The 17,464-nt window shown below is 37.6% G+C and overlaps 1 protein-coding gene across 2 annotated transcripts; it reads left to right on the forward strand.

Moving 5' to 3' along the window:
• Positions 1-15,926, forward strand: lft (Limb expression 1 family member lowfat). Of its 2 annotated transcripts, none has more exons than XM_076120413.1 (4): positions 1-205; positions 14,229-14,413; positions 15,216-15,409; positions 15,495-15,926. In XM_076120413.1, exons 1-4 carry the CDS (start codon positions 130-132, stop codon positions 15,862-15,864), a joined length of 825 nt encoding a protein of 274 aa, XP_075976528.1. In that variant the 5' UTR covers positions 1-129; the 3' UTR covers positions 15,865-15,926. The 2 variants fall into 2 exon arrangements, with proteins under 2 accessions (XP_075976528.1, XP_075976534.1); XM_076120419.1 differs by lacking the exon at positions 1-205 and adding an exon at positions 1,697-2,487.
• Positions 15,927-17,464: the final 1,538 nt, after the last annotated feature.

The following is a 17,464-nucleotide window of genomic DNA, read 5'->3' on the forward strand; positions in this document are numbered from 1 at the left end:
GGTATCGTGTGTCGTGTGTCCGGCGGCGGGAGGCGGCGGCGGCGTGGGTGCGCCGGCGACAGTCCGCGCGCGGAGGCCGGCGCAGACGCACGCGCTGGTGGTGCCATGTCGCGCTAGCGGCGCGCCCCCATGGTGTACCCCGAGGCGTCCCGCTGGGGCGCGCCCGACCCCGCGCTCGCGCCCCTCTACGATGACGTCTACAGAGGTCAGCTGATACTTGCAACCTCCGCTATGCGAATATCTAAACCTCTTTGTTTCCGTTTCTCGGCGCTGTTTCTGTGTTAGAGTCCGTCGTTCCCGTACGACTGCACACGATCCCATTTTACGACCCCTTCGCGTTAAAGTAATGTACTGACTTGCGTTATATTCATAATTTAAAACCGGTGCTTAACGACTCTTTTAGACGAGGCCTTTGTTAACTCCCGGCCGGGTTTTGGCACGACCGGCCTTAGCCTTCAGACGTTTGTCCTTTACATCGATGTGCTTTCATGAAGGAAATGTTCAAAATTCAATCATGTAAGTAGCAGGGCGCGGATCTGGTCGCCGATGACTCAGGCGGCAGACATCTGTTCTTACTTAACCATTAATATTTGCATTTGAATAGGCACTGCTCGAGTTGATTGTAATGGTTATTACATATTTGGCGCGGTGTGAACGTTGACAGTGAAGGGTGTGTTAGCAGCCAGTCCAGTAAGTGTTGAATCACAATAATAACGTAGAACGTCTACTCGTCTATTAAAATATTCACAGATGTGAACGTAATACCGAAAGCTTTTTACGATATTACAACGCATCGTACAATTACATGATTAAATTCCAAGTTTTATGAACTTATATAACGTGCCCGCATTCCTTTTATTCGCAGACGAACTATTACATGTATCTACTGTTTGAATGTTCGTATGAATTCCTTAACAAGATTAGTTTGTTGCGCCTTTGTTTATCCACTCTTTGTTACCTGCGCCAGCTGATCTTAATAATATAGTCTGGTATCTGCGTACAATAAACTGATTATTGTATAATTGGCTATGTAGATATCACATCGAGTATAATGGACAATTACAATAATAGTAAGCCAGCAGTTGTTTTACATAAGGAGTGTTAGTAAACGCGACCTTATTTTGTTGTTATCAGGATCACAATTGGCAAGCATGGCCGCCAACTGCGCACAGTCTCGTTTGGTGTAAAACATTTTATAATGTCATTACAGTAATTCCCCATACAATGGCGTAGGAGTGGAATTATCTTCATAATGTTTCAACGTGGTTGTTGCGCCGTGTTGAACGGTTGTTTTATTGATAATTGGGACCTACAGCTCATGTCGGTGCTTTAAAGCTCAATTAAACCTTGAAAATTGAACTGTCTTAAGGAAATTCAAATTGTGATTTTATAGTAGGTACGTTGTTTACGATCGTCTATAAAGTTTCCATAGTGGGAGCGGAGCCGGGGACAGGCGGTAGTGCGGCGCGACTGGGCGCGCGGGCACGACGCCGCGGTGCACGGCACGATGCACGATGCCACTGCGGCGTACGTAAGGTACGACGTTTAGTTATTAATATGACCTGCGGCTTTCCAATCGGCCTACATCGCGTGTCGTAAATTGAGATATCTCAGAGTCGCGATTTCACGAGCGTTTATCGCAGGTGGCGCGCCGCGTTCATCACCGCGCTCAGCTCCACGCTCTACGTAGCGCTCGGACCGCTCAGACGCTGACGGATCTTTATGTCGTTTATTAGTTTTAATTGCTTGTTAATGATTTTATAATTCGACGGTGCCATGTGATTAGTGCGTCGTATCTATTAATTCCGTGTTATATTGCCTACTTTTACGATTTCGTGAAATATTTAAAATTTTATTACCACATTGTTTGTGGAACAACATATTCGTTTTCAATTTAATTACGTGTTTATACATCTTAATGAAACAAGTTCATTATCAGAACAAAAGCTTTTAATATATGAATTTTGTTTATAATTTGATAAGTATTAAGTACTTAATTGTAACCACTTTTCTTGTCCGGGGAGAAATTAAAGGAAAACATAATGTATTATAGCTGTATAAGTACCAGCAGAACCTTAATAAACTTGAAAAAGCTGGCTATAATATAGAAACTTTGTATTGAAAACATGCTGAAATACACTTTTAGCATTCGATTACCCCCGACTAATTACAAAACAGCAGTATAAAGTCCCCCTCATTTCACAAAGCTACAAGTAAACCAAGTCTGAATTCCAAAACAAGGTTTGTGAAGCTTACGGGATGGCGCGCGAGTGTATGCGACATGCGGCGCATGTGTGCGTCACCGCGGCGCATGCGCATGAGCACGCGCATGTGGGGGATTTTCACAAGTTGCAACATGCACCGGGAGAGATGCGATCGTTTATTCTAGAAACCGTAGCTCAAGTATAACAGCACTTTGTTAGAGTTATAGCCTTCAACGGCGCAGGTTATGGATCAAAGTGATTCTGATGATGGACATACAGATATGTGAGTCTTTATACTGTCATTCCTTTCAACTTTATTACTGTAAGCTTGTTTCATAACTGAGTCTCCACTGAACTCATACCAACTTTATATAAAACGAATTTATATTTGAATTTACATTTTTCATCGTAGAAATACACACGGGACTGGAATAGCTCCTTGTAGTATCCTCGTAAAGCATTATTACTTCGAAGCGATCGAGTTTAAACTCCATTAATATAATTTAGAGAAACCGCACGGTACTACAGCACGAACTTAACAAAGTTTCATAGTTGAAGCTTTAATAATAATACATCAAATGCAAGTATGAACTAAGTTACAAAGTATTTAAAGTTTGAGATGAAGTTGGATCATCACGGGGTCGATAAATAATGATCAGGAACAACATAAACTACACTAATAAACGTCAGGTGTGTCGTAAATTGATTGGACGTGTTCCGTTATTAATTTGTATCCTCATGTCGACGAGTAACAGGGCTGCCAGGATACTGACGCGATATACTACAACTATTCTTATTGAATTCTTACTAGACTCATGTACGATAGTATTATTAGGTCATTGACCTCGCACCTGTCAAGGTAATTTTCAAAAACATTTTCAACTTTTCTTTGTGTTAAAATTCCGAATGTATTTTATGATTTTAATATGTGCTTTTTTAAAGCTATATTTTTCTTTCTCTTTGTTAATTGAATGTAGTTTAATACATTTGCTTTGTTGCAGAACAAAGGCTTTAACTTAATAAAAACCGAAATGAAATGTATCAATATCACAACAACTCGTATAAACGAATAAGAAACATCATTTCAACAATAAAATGGCCGAGCTTTTTGGTTCAAACAATTTCCAGGTAGAGCGATATATCGTATTTAGCCATTTCTAAGAACCGGTTTAGAATTAGCAACGTGTCGATATTTTTATACAAGCTAACTCAGACTTGTATCACGTGAGCACAATTCACTCACAGCTGTTACCGATACCAACACGCTATTCATTAAGTAACAAAATAATTCTACAATGTAACAGAGTTCGGATAAAATAGACCGCAAATTTTCACTAAACCGCTCAATTCTTCTTCAGAAGATTACATGCATACATAATTCACTCACTTTTCTCGTAATAAGCGCCTTGTTTAATAAATTCCCTTTAATTAAGCCTGCCGATTTTACACTTTGACCTATGTTAATGAAAAGTTATAAATTATTACCTGCTATTAAGTTATTTATAGGCTGTTATTAAGCTCCTTATCATATTATAATGTAAATATTTAACCTTGTACCTTTGTCCTTTCACGTGAGTACACATCAGATACGCATTAAGCCTTCCTACGTGGTAGCTTACTCCTTTATCTTTAATTTTATCAGGTGGGCCTTACCTAATACAAGATGAATCGACTGATAATTACAGTTGGTCTTATAAACACCTCTGTTTAAGGTAAATGTCTTCATTATCGTGCGGGTGCCTGTGTGCGTCCTCCGCGGCTCCGGTCGAATACGATGTTGAATTATGATGCTTTGTTATTGCGCCGTTTACCCTAATTTGTAACATAACTCATATAAATTTTGTTCGTAATTAATTTTACCGCGTTGTCTTTTGAAGTATTGTTTTGTTTTTGCGTCTGTAAGCTATTTTTGGCGTCGAAAGGAAATACGGTTTGGCAAGTGTCGCGTCGCGTAAATGGTTTATTTAGCTTGTTAGAATTGCGAACAGAAAAGGCGATATTTGAAGTAAAACGAGACTTATCGGCATAGCAACTACATAATTGCGAACTCACAGGAAGTTAGTAAAAGAGAAATGGATAAATTCTTAATTAGAAACTTATAATTATGTTGTTGTGATCAAGTTTGTGGAGCAAATTGATTTATTGATTTTGTCTTTACAACTTTCTAGTAAGTTTGTCGATTGACGTTCTTAATTGGTCTTAACAAAATGTCCGGCGAATCGCGCAAACATATGCGCAAGCAATAAACCCGAGACTACATAATGCATAACTACATTTGCTTGTCACAATGACACAGTGACTCATATTCCAAGTGAAGTTCGTCAGCGGCATACTAATCGCGTCCCTATAAATATGATCACCGAATATCGACGAACCGACTGTTACTTCATTATTCTAACCACGTAGCTCTCGATTAATTCGCATTCTAATCCCGGGAATTATTTCGGGCATAACGTGTCCAACCTAGGGTTAGGTTATGCTGTCCACGTACATTTATAACTATTTGTATTGTCTTTGTTCAGTTTTAACTTTGTTATTTACCTTTTTTTGTTAAATGCGTGTGAATATTACGATAAGATAAGATATTTTTATTATATGAAGAGTCAATATGATTGCAGGATCTTCTTTCCTTCCAAACGGTTTACTTAAATGAAAATGGAGTTGTAATTACGAATTTTTGCTTGTTTGCTGTCGTCAACGATGTTAATATAGCTAATAAGTTGTATATTGTAATGAATGAAATGGCAAATCAGTGCGTTATCCGTCCTCATTAGCCATTAGCAGCAATTTTACTAAACAGGAAGACTGCAAGAGTTTAATAATCTCTTCACTCGTACAAAACCCCTAACAAAATCGAAGCTCAAATCAAACAACAAAACAGAAATCCTATCGCATGAAGCAAACAGTATTCAAACATCAATAAACGTTTCATATTATTTCGTTTTAATAACACACGTTACAATATTCTCTCACGACAGAGCCGTTTTTAATCATTGGAGTCGTTTAGGGCGCGTTTTCGCTCTCTAGTTAAATCGTTTACAACTCTTTATGATATTGTCGGGTGTTTAAACAAATACGTGGGGCGGTTGATACTGTATTGATACTTGTTTGTATATTATTTAGCTGACCCGCGCAACTTCGCTTGCGTAACAGAGAGAATGGGTCAATTTTTTCCCGTTTTTGTAACATTTTTTACTGGTACTCTGCTCCTACTGGTCGTAGCGTGATGATATATAGCCTATAGCCTTCCTCGATAAATGGGCTATCTAACACTGAAATAATTTTTCAAATCGGACCAGTAGATCCTGAGATTAGCGCGTTTAAACAAACAAACAAACAAACTCTTCAACTTTATAATATTAGTATAGATGTATGTATTTAGCAATATAGTGCCGCTTTGTGGAGACACTTGTGGGCGTTTTTAAAGGCTTATAATCCTTATACATAATGTTGGTTTCACTACATTTCAATACCGTAGTTATGTGTTTACTTTCTACTGTTCTATATAAAGAAGCTTAAAGTTATCTTTGAAGCAACAAGCGATTCATAAAAGTAAGGCCGAATATGGCACTCAATATTAGGTTTTGGCTCGTTTCATATTTCCATTCCTCTTAAAGATTTATTAATTTATTTTTATCATTTACCTAAATGAAGAGTTTTCAATTACTTATTTTAAATTTAACGTAAGTAAAATATAACAACAGATAGATAAACATAAGCAGTGATTGCACTGATATAGAGTAACAAAGACGAGTGTCAAGACAATTTCATTTCTCCTCTCCGGTATTGTTGGGAAGAAATCGTTCGTCGCGATCCACCGAGCTTAGTTCCGGACTGCTATGATAGATTACAGACGCTTCAGAACAACTCTCGAATAATTCTGCCAAATGATGGATGTCTTTGAGCACTAGAACATCAAACTTTTCATAAAACTTTTAGTTTCTAGGAAATAAATTTCACAGTGAATAGTTGTCTCTAAGCGAATGTTAGTAAAAATATTTTCTATTCCCATGCTTTTGTGTTTTCTGAAACGAGAGTTCGGATTTTGATTTAGGGAAGGAAAAAACATCTTTATTACTCGATTTACGGACAAATAAGTTGTTTTTTTATTTCTCTGTCATGTATTTTACTACTCTATCACCTATATTCATCTTAAAAAAGTTACTTTTTAAAAGGTTATTTTTGTAATTTTCTTTCAATCGTTATGTTTTCCGTCTCTTACCATTTTCATAACGAGTGATATTGCAAATGGCTATTTAATAAATAGAACATATAAATTGTCCTACAATCTAACAGAGACATGTCCCAGTTTAGACATTCACTCATGCAAGTTTAATATTAAGTAGAACTTAGAAAGCTAACTGCAGTGAGCGAGCTTTACCAGTTTTATAAATCCACTACAATTTATTAAAACAGTAAGTAAGAGCTATAGACGACGTCGATATGTTGTTCATCCGTTCTCTACTCTATTACATACGACCTTATTTTTTATCGACATAAAAAAATTATATCACGCCGTCTGGAAGTCCAGTTAAATAATAAAAACCGCGATGTTGGCCATGATTGGTTGGATATAATTATTTATTATAGTCGTAAAGTGATCAATACAGAGTTAAACGTACATAATTAACGGTCGACTAATGTTCCAAAATGATTGGCGTCCGTATTTCTGTGTTTTGTGAACTTACAACTGGTTTTGTAAAGGGACTGTTCGCGGTTCATACACATTTTTATAAATGTTTTTTATTTGTTTGATAGATTGATATGAAGCTCTCGAATATAAAATTGAGTGAAGTGAGTGAGAGTTGTGTTTTTTAGTTGGATTTCGATATGATTTTTATATGATAGTTTTATTATGAAACTCGGTTCACTGTTGAAGGGTAAACTAATGTTTTTATTCAGAAGATGTTGATGCTTCTACTTTGTTTTAACAAAGTTTTGTTGTAAGATACTTTACATTAGGGCTTGTTATTTTAATGTAGCTGTATTAAGCTTAGCTTTTGGTGCAACTAGTGGATTAATATTAAGTTTGTGAACTGCAGTAATGAATTATTACTAGCCAAGATCGAGTGCTTTGAGACCGTCTTAATGCACACAGGCCGGGAATTAGGAAGGATATTCATTATCAATGGTCTCATCTTATGTACCTATTCAAATGTAGCACAGTTGAGCATCCGTACAAATTAATTTCATAAATTACTAAATTCCTTTTGCCTGTTACGCCTTTGCAACTGTTCAGTTGCAAAGGCGTATCAGAATATTAATATATCGAATTTCATGAAATTTAGTATAGATATTATTCAAGGTCGGAAAACAAACATAGCTACTACATTCTTATACTATCCTAAGTAATGTACGCTAGGCACAGTCGGTACACATTTGTTATGCCATCAAATTAAATAGTAACACCAAAGAAGAAACAATTCCCCTCAAAAACAATTACAATACATACAAGTCATACAACAATAATAAAATAAAGCTACAATAGTTCTCCGCGAGAGGGCGTTATTTATTTGTCACACACAATCTCACAGTTTATTATGAACAAAGGATTTCATATTGTACCTCCGCTGTCATACTCGTAGTTACTGTGTGCCCGAGGTACGAGAATTTTCACTTTAAACACAGCTACTAGAAAAGACTAATAAATTCCTTGTACTTTAGATGTCTCAGACGTGTCTTTCGGAATTGAAATTCTATTTTTATTATCGTATGGCATATTATAGTTTATATGTTAGAAAGTAAACGCTCTACGTGGTATAGACCACGTAGAAGAAGATATCTTATAAAGAAGATCTGAATATTCTAAGTTATGGTAGAGCTGGCTTTTCTAATTTGTTTGTTAGTGTGTCCTCTACTATACATGTGTATATTTTGGCTACTGAATGGCTTCTGAAAATAAATATTCTTCTCATCTATCACTGGCATATTTCTATCATATTTACACAATTTGTTCGCAATATCAAGGATAGAAAATAGTTATTTTTCCGTCTTTGTCTCGATATACTCTGCTTTAAATTTTTGACTCCAAAGTCTATGTAAATATGTACAGATTATTCTAAAATTAGTACACGAATAAACGTGAATATTAGATCACATGCAACGTACACATTAATTAAGTATTTATTACGTTCAATCTCGACGTACTCGCTTGACGTACCGCGTCATAATATTGAGGTAAAGCTTAGACTAAGTAATTAGCAATTTCAATATGTACTACAATTCTTGATTAAACCGCCCGGTTTATCAATTATGTTTTACATAATACAGCCTTTGAATTTGGTTCGACGCCATGACGCACCCGCGGGAAATGCACTGCGCAACTCATTGCCGAATAAAAATATTACCTACGATAACAAACATGGAAGAAAGGCTTGATTGTATGTATGAATGATAATAAAACATTTATAATGTAAATAAAATAACAGCTGCTTCCCTTGATAGATTAGCCGTGGGTTTTAATAACTCACTTTCCGTAATCTGATTAAACCTTTTGTAGTAAAGTAAGCCTTTTCTGTTTCAAGATACTTATTATCACAATATTATACCAAACACAGAAAGCCTACGTAAATACCATCGACAAGATGACTAAATTTCAAACCGTTTTAAAAAGTTTATAATATTAACACAAACTTCATAATGAGTGAAATCGTTTCAACATTTGTAAAGTTCTCGATCGTGGGCGAAATATATACTTTATTGCCGTTTATTGATGCAAATCACTTTTAAAATTTACTATAATGATACAAACTAATACTTTTTAAGTATTTTATTAGGTATTAACGGAAGCCATAACTTTGTATTCATATTGTTTATGGTGTTATACCATAAAGTAGTTCGCGAAGGCAACATATTGAAATATCGATTTATGATAATTAAAGGCTAATGGGATCAGACCTTATTAGTTGGCAAACTAATTATAAATACAATTGGTTTAAACGCTCGGATTAGATTGTTAATTTTGGCATTTGAAAACGATGTCTATGTTATGTGTTTATTTTGGCATTTATGCGATAGTGGTTAGAATTCTGAATATCTAAAGGTTATTAGTAAATTCATTACTTATGTAGCGAATTAAACTTTTGTAATAGAGTAATTCTGAGGAGAGTTTCTCAGTAATTCATTGTTAGTTTTTAGTTGAATCCTATTAAAGTAGTTTATTACCAACATTTGACTTAACCGAAATTAAGGGTCATTCAGCGGCTTGGACAATTTAGCTATGGACTATATGTATAATATCACTGATACTTGAGCAGTAACGAAAATAGGTCAAGCTAAACAGTTTTTTTACTTCAGTTTGCAAACAAACCTTACTTTAGTTCTTATTTTTAGAAGTGCTATTACATCCACCTGATATTTTTATAGCACTTACTATTAAAGACCTATAAAACCTTCATAACAAATTTAGTGAACGACCACTCGTAACGATCCCGGTTGGAGAATTCACTTTAGTTTAAAGTGTGCGATAATTTGGAATTTGTGCAAAGTTTTATCATATATCATCATACGTCTCGTATGAGGGATTGAATTCGACTTTCCGTTGAAGTCAGCAGTTTTCAAGTATTTAGCGGTAAAATCTTTTCAATTGTGCCCTCTTATACACCTTAAATCGAATTTTCTCTGTTGCTCTATTATACTATTAGAAAGAAATGAAATTGGAAAATAAAATATATTTTTAATCCAACTAGTCTACAAAGAGATCGCATGATAAGTTTAACACTGGCTGAAATCTCTAAAACTGAAAGAGAAGCGCCTTTAACTTAATTAAAAAGAAACAGTAAGTTATAAACCCTAATGGCATTTTCAATTTCTTTTTACCATTTACGGCCAGCGCATTCGTTGTCACATATATGTAATTTAATGAGAAAAAGGTTGGGTACGAAAATTTATTATTGAACACAAAGAACATCAGTGGAAGAGAGAGTCAATTAAGAAATAAAAGGAGTTATTAATAGTTATCAAATAGTTAGAACTCTTCCTAAATATTTAAATATCGGTATAAAATCATTTCTTTTGCCTTGTTCCTCTATTCTTAAACTTTTTAAACTAACAGATACGGGACGTATATTTTTCTTTGACACTTTTATTCGGGTCATTGATCAATTTTATTAGATAAGATAGGAGAAATGCCCTCGACCTTTAGTCTTACCCTCTGGGTTCGGTCGTATCAATTTTACGTTTCTTCCTTATTGCCATTCCCTTTTCAACATATGACGTCATCTTATATGAATTATGATTACTTTTCCCGCCAAATACGCCTCGAGGGTGACAGCCTGTACCATTGTGTAACGGCTTTTGTTTTAAAACTCATTCTTGGATGTTACACTCATTTGAATTTGTAGCATCCGATATTACTTGTGGAATAATGTAAAATTGAAAATAATATTGTCTTAAAAACCATTAAGAATATTATACAGCTTTATTTGAAAAGGCACGTATTTATTCAGTAAGTAATAATTTCAGGATATATTTGTAAAAGTATAAAAAGTAAAACTCACAAAGGGAAACTCTTAAGAGAATTAAGACCAGAATGGTGTGTTAAGTGTCAGGATTGATAAAGGACGTGCCGAGTTTACCGCCATTTATCAGATACAGATACCGGCATAATCTCAAGCAAAAACCTCCCGACCTAGGACCTTTCAAGTGATAGTAGACGACCCGGATTTGACACCAACCGCTTTAAATACGACTATGCGACGAAAAACTAATTGTCATGTTTTAAAATTGGTAAACTTTCTTGCAATGACAACGTAGAAACTTTAACACATTCACAAACACATACACAATCCCCCTGTGAATACACACACATACAAACAGTATCGTACTTGTAAATAATTTTCACACAGAGATGACTTGCAAAATTATAGTGCTTATTAATAAATAATGGCGTTGAAAATCCCACACATTGAACGCTATAACGCTACAGTTTCCAACACAAAGTTCTCATGAACTTTCTAGAAGCTATTAAATTGTCATACGTACAGTTTCTCGTGTGAATAGAATCAAGTGTTTAACGACATAATTGTTGTGTGTCATAATATACGTTTGTCGCCAATTACCGTCGCGACGCAATTTAACGGTCTTTACCTTTTTTGTGAAAAAGTAATAGGATGTATGAGGATTACCTTCGTCTACGTCGCTTTTGTTCTCATGTGATGTTGTCGTTTTCCCGCCGATTTAATGTAATGTTATTACAGTTTTCCTATTAATTTATGCTGTAGCTATGCATTACCAGTCAATACATTTTTATGTTATTAATGTAGAGTGATAATAAGCGTTAAATTAGGTTGCTACTAAAATCCTAAATTGGTGTGTAATTATCGTACAAAATAACACCTAGTTGGTAATCTGATTTCAATGAAGTTATTATGTGATAGTATTATTCTAGTACATTCTAACAATACTCAGTCCGTAAACTTTCCAGACTAAATTCTTAATACATTTCGATATTGTTCTACAATTGATTTAGTCATTGCGAGAACACCTCATCGATTATAGTTTGAGAGCTTCAGAATAACTATTAAATGAAATGTAGCATCAACAAATATAAACAGTTTAAGGTACAAGTAACACAGTTTGTACAAAACACGATGAAAGTCAGTGGAAACTTTCTTTTGTACGGAGAGCTTTCAAAAGAACCCTTTTAAAAGTAAAACTCCACCTATTTACAAAACCGCTGTTTTCCGCTTTTTTGTTAGACTTTTTTTGACCTTAAAAACGTCTGCCTTCTGTATATTTGCTGTTGTTGTACCACTCTTCATGACGATAACAAGGCCTCTTTGGCGTGTCACGATAATTACTGGAAAAACTACGTTTCATAAAAGCTTTTTTATGTACGAACGTAAACTACACTTTTTCCATACCTTATTTAGCATATTCAAATAACAAAAGCTAGACTGAATAAATTGCATGACTGATTATTAGTTCACTCGCAGGTAGTCGTTAAAACATAAAGCATGTATTACAAGGCAACAGAACACACGTTAAAAGGCTGTAATTTTGCGGCAGAGAATTAGCATCATTACTTTAGAACACTCCCTAGTGTATGTATGTTTTATAATGAGCAAAGCCAAATGACACGCGTAAGTGGCCGCAGCGAGGTAGTGTGTGCACTGTAATACGGACGCCAGCTGTAATCAATAAAGCGGGATATGTGCGTGTTCGTACAAACGGATTGGTACGTCGCGTCGCGCTAACGGAAATCCTTTTTACGAATCAAAAGCTTTCACTGTTTACTTTTCGATTGCGCGCGCCAGGTGTACCGAATTTACCGCTGCCAAATTTAATAAAATAGATAAAGCTAAGATGTTGTGAAGTCATTAGTCATTGGGCATCATTTTTCACTTCAACTGTTTCATTACAAAACTCCGGTAAATGCCTCGAAATTATCTTTTCCCTTCGGCGATTCCGCTCAGCTTTTGTTTAAAGAGAAAAATCCCTTGAAATCGTAACGGATGGCAGCAGCAGCGGCGCCTGACAGAGAGCCTTCGTGAACGTCGCTTTTCAGAAACAGTCGAGTCATTGTGAGATAATAATGTCTACACAGGGAAAAACTCGTTCCTCCCCCAGACACCGCCGCGCACTGGGCTTTCATTTTCCCTACATTTAGTACTCTTATTAGTGCTAACCGGAGACAGTTCTGAGTAATTATACATCAGCCATTATGCTACATCAATGTGATTGTAGACGGAGCTAAATTAAAACTTTTTGTTTAAACAATTTGCTCTTGTTCCCGAACAATTTACATATTTCCAGCGTAACAATGAGAGTCGAAAGCGAAATTCATTAAATTGCTAACAATACGAACCTATTATAATATTTGCGTACCTGGAGATATGTGGGGTGAGATAACAGAGAGAATGCACCCTCGTCGTGATAACGATGTTGCGTATTATTGGAGCTCATTTAATGATTGTCGCGAGATCACTTGGTTACAATCTGTGTGTAGTAGTAGCTGTTTTGGCGCGTAACGTTATCTCAGGCGTTATTAAAGTCATAACCATTAGGTAGAGTGCGGACGGAAATATGAATAAAACACAGCTTTTACAAATAAATTGCCCGCACTGATTGTGGGGGAAATGGCGGGACAAATTGGATGTCTTATTTAAAACGAAGAGTACTTGATTGTTGTACTTTGTGTACGAGTGCGATGTTTTGTAGACAGTGTTGTGACGTTGTTTATTTAAATGAAACTGTTGGTAGTATAGAGCGAGGTCGACTTTACATGCATTGAATGGGCTTAGCTTGAGCTGGGAGTTATGTAGGCACAAGGACGTGTTTCTACTGAAGTATTGTGTAGTTTACTGCGAATATGACTGTCGAAAATCATGATTCATACAATAGTACGACTAGTGTTTGTTATCATTTGTCAGGTAATGATAGCTATCGGGTAAAATACGTTGCTAGATATTGTTATTGTACAAACAACTCTGTGAATTCTCGGTATTATGTTAATTTTAGTAGTACGGTAACAAGCCGCAGCCGGATATTGTAAGCACATTCACCTTTGACACAGCCATTAAGCGATTCCTTTGAGACGTTATTAAGTACATTACATTAACGCTCATCTCTGCATATTTATTATGGTAGCGCCGAATAAACAGAAACAATGGGGTTTTGAAATCTTTATATTGTTCTCCAACACTGAAGTTAAATTATGTGATATTTATAAAACAGTTAAAATAATGTTGTATGAAGCTGTTGATTCAGAAGTACTGGATTTAATTTTCTTTTTAAACAAAGTGTTACTGGGTTTTTTTATTAGGGAAGCTTTAGTAGAGTATCTGGTGAGAGTATCTGGTGAGTTGCTCTAGGGATGAATTAGAAAGTTATCTTCTGTTGCTTAGAATCAAAGAAAGAAAGAATAAACCATCTCGATATTGTAAAACGGGCTAAAATATTCTTAAAGAAGAACCATATGTCACAGGACTTCAGTATTGGATAGAGCAACATGAGGAAAAACGACAGCTAAAAAGGTTACATTTTAGATTTTATGAACTAATAAATAGTTTTTGATCCACTTAGCTGACGGAGTGTTATCAACGGTGAACGTGGTGGAAGCGTTGCAGGAGTTCTGGCAGGTGAAGGCGGCTCGCGGCGGCGGCGCGGCGGGCGGCGCGCTCGTCATCTACGAGTCCGTGCCGGCCGCGCACCCGCCCTACGTGTGCTATGTCACGCTGCCCGGAGGAGCCTGCTTTGGCAGCTTTCAGGTACAGAAAAAACCCTATGCACTTTATTGGCTCAGCTTTAGTTTTGGTAGTGTGAGATAGAGATTAACACAGTTAATTTCGTTCGGACGTAGAGAGAAGGGGAAACTAAAAATAAATGAAATTAAATTTGTTTGCATTCTGTTTAAACAGTACCAGGTTAACTTTTGTAGTGATATTTGAAAGCCAACTTTCCCTTTAACAATCATACGTGGTCTAGAAAACTTATAGAACTTGAAATAATTGGTCGACCAATGAATTCAGTGCAAACCGCATCAAAGTCCGTTGAGTAGACGTAAAGTTGTAAGCTAACAAAGAGCCGTGGCCCTCTCTGTAACGTCACGCTGCCCGAGGGCGCGTGCCTGGGCAGCCTAAGTAGGTATTATATGAACGCCTCGTACCAAGTTTTGGGTGCAACCGACTGAGACAAAGTTTTAGGACAGTTTGGTATACAGCACTTTCGCTCGGTAAACTTACTTATCATGAACGTTACAGTTTGCTAGTTAGTACATCCAAGTGGCCAGCAGATGGTTTTGTTGTAGAGGAGATTAAAGATATCGATAACACTTTCATAATGACCTTGCTTGTTCCTGTACTTTAACACAAGTTGCGTCTTTAGGTATTTAGTTTTACTATTTTTGTTATATTATATATTGACTTCTTAATCATGTAAAGTCGTAGCAAAGTTAATAAACCCTACTAGAGGATAATTGTACGCTCTAGTAGAGTTTATTAACTGATGTAGTATACTTTACGAACCACCAACATTAGCGTTTATCTATGAAGTCGTATATTATTTGCGCAGAATTGTCCGACAAAGGCGGAAGCTCGCCGCAGCGCTGCCAAGATAGCGCTGATGAACAGCGTGTTCAACGAGCACGAGTCGCGGCGCATCTCCGAGCACTTCATAGAGAAGGCGGTGGCCGAGGCGCGCGCCTCCTTCGCCGGCGACGCCGCCGCGCACCACCAGGACCCCAGCGCCGGGATAGCCGCCTTCAGGTGAACAACTATATAAGACTTGGACTCAAATATCATTTCATTCATGCGGGTTGTGCAGTTGCATAATGTAAGGATCGCTCCATAGGTTCATGCTGGAGGCGAACAAGGGTCGGACGATGCTGGAGTTCCAGGAGCTGATGACGGTGTTCCAGCTGCTGCACTGGAACGGGTCGCTGCGCGCCATGCGCGAGCGGCAGTGCTCGCGGCAGGAGGTGGTGGCGCACTACTCGGCGCGCGCGCTGGACGACGCCATGCGCGAGCAGATGGCGCGCGAGTGGGCGGCGCGCGAGCGCGAGGCGGGCGCGGGCGGCGGCGTGCTGCGCGCCGAGCTGGCCCGCGCCGAGCGCGAGCTGCGCGCCGCCCGACTCGCCGCCCGCGAGCTGCGCTTCCCCAAGGAGAAGCGCGACATCCTGCACCTGGCCGCGCGCCTCGCGCCGCCGCCGCAGCAACAGTGATCTCTCGGCCGAGCCACACACACTTTGTTATTTAAGTATAGTATATAGTCTAAGTGTAAAAAGTCGTTTTTATTTATTTCGTAGAGCCCTTGAACCCTCGACACGCCGGCGTTATCGTCTGCTAGTGTCATGATCATCGGTAGAAAAAACTCAAACTGACATCGCAAAAGTTGTAGGGCTGAAAATCTTTACCGACCTAACAAAATTAAACAAAATTACATTTTACCAATAATTAATGCGACAATATTCAATAATGGGAATAGCGAGAGTGAGCTGAGTAACACGTGTACGGTGCACGGTGCGTCAGTGCACCTCATATCGTGAGTGTGTGGAGGCAGCGCGTGGAGCCGGCGCGGCCGAGCGGCGCTGCGCCGCAATTAAGCCATAATCGTTTTAGACGCATGAACGCATTGATGAATTATTCTGAGTAATTACCACGATTCGAAATACTAGTTTCATTATTTCATTAATGGGAATATCTGCAATGGCGTCGAAGCCGATAGAATGGCTAATTTGATGTTCGGGGTAAACGATCAGGGCCGTTACATGGGGTATTATTGCTGGAACGTGTGCGACATACTTGTGGGCCATTGTTCGTGTGTACGAGTGTATTACGCGTATCTGATCTAATACGCGATGCATGTAAGGCCGCTAATGTGAACGGTTACGCGGCCGTCACGTAAGCTCGCGTTAAAGCCGGCATGACGGCATGACGGCAATACTCGCGTTTATGTAAATGTACAGCCTTCAGCGACATAGTACGCCGCCGCGCCGCTCATTGCTGAAAATGATCGCACATTCATGCACACAGTGTGCACTTTATAAGCTAATTAGCAACATCACTTTGGGATATTTTATTTTTGTATAAGCTGAACGTAACAATCGTTAAGTAAGTATGTTGTATATTGAGTAAAAAAACAAACAGATTATAGGAAAAGTTTTAAAACTAATTGAATAATTCTACCTTCTACCGTAACTATAAATTTTTACTTCTACTAGAAAATGTCTTCACACTGACCGAATTAGGAAATTCATAAGTCTATCTACTTACACTATCCTTAGAAAACTAGCCTAAAGATTTCTACAATACACAAAAAAACACAATAATGTCTGACTTCCAATTTGGATTTTCGTATAACCTATTTCTTAAACCGCGCACGTTGAATAGAAATCTAATAGAAGTTTCCTCTGTAACTGGCTGTCAATGGGGCTGTATCTATATCGCGATAAAATTGCTTCCTATCATAAGGACTTGATGGAGACATGGGAACAATGTGCGAACGATAATAGACTACTACCCACACTCGACTCTAGCATTATAAGGCTGCGGTTACAGGCGATGGGATTTTCGTAGGACTAATAACTACAAACCAACTTTTCTAACTTTTCTACTAAATCGTTTTCTTCCTAATATGTTGACGTTTTATATCTTCTACGCATCAATTTTGACTAAAGTTTCTCGACAAATTTTCCTTCGCCGTATTACTGCCAGTCTCAAAACGTCGTGTGCTACCCTTTCTAATTATTCGTTTCACTAAAATATTCATCTTCATTCATCCTGTAATATATTACATTTTCATCCGTACGTTTTATTTTCCAC

This window comes from Anticarsia gemmatalis, chromosome 1 (genome assembly GCF_050436995.1).
Source record: "Anticarsia gemmatalis isolate Benzon Research Colony breed Stoneville strain chromosome 1, ilAntGemm2 primary, whole genome shotgun sequence".
Taxonomy (NCBI): Eukaryota; Metazoa; Arthropoda; class Insecta; order Lepidoptera; family Erebidae; genus Anticarsia; species Anticarsia gemmatalis.

Bases quoted from the DNA above. Each gene is read 5' to 3' on its own strand.
- lft (XM_076120413.1), top strand. From the start codon at position 130: ATGGTGTACCCCGAGGCGTCCCGCTGGGGCGCGCCCGACCCCGCGCTC. The intron at 206-14,228 runs GTCAGCTGATAC...TGATCCACTTAG, and splicing joins CTACGATGACGTCTACAGAG to CTGACGGAGTGTTATCAACG. The intron at 15,410-15,494 runs GTGAACAACTAT...ATCGCTCCATAG, and splicing joins GCCGGGATAGCCGCCTTCAG to GTTCATGCTGGAGGCGAACA.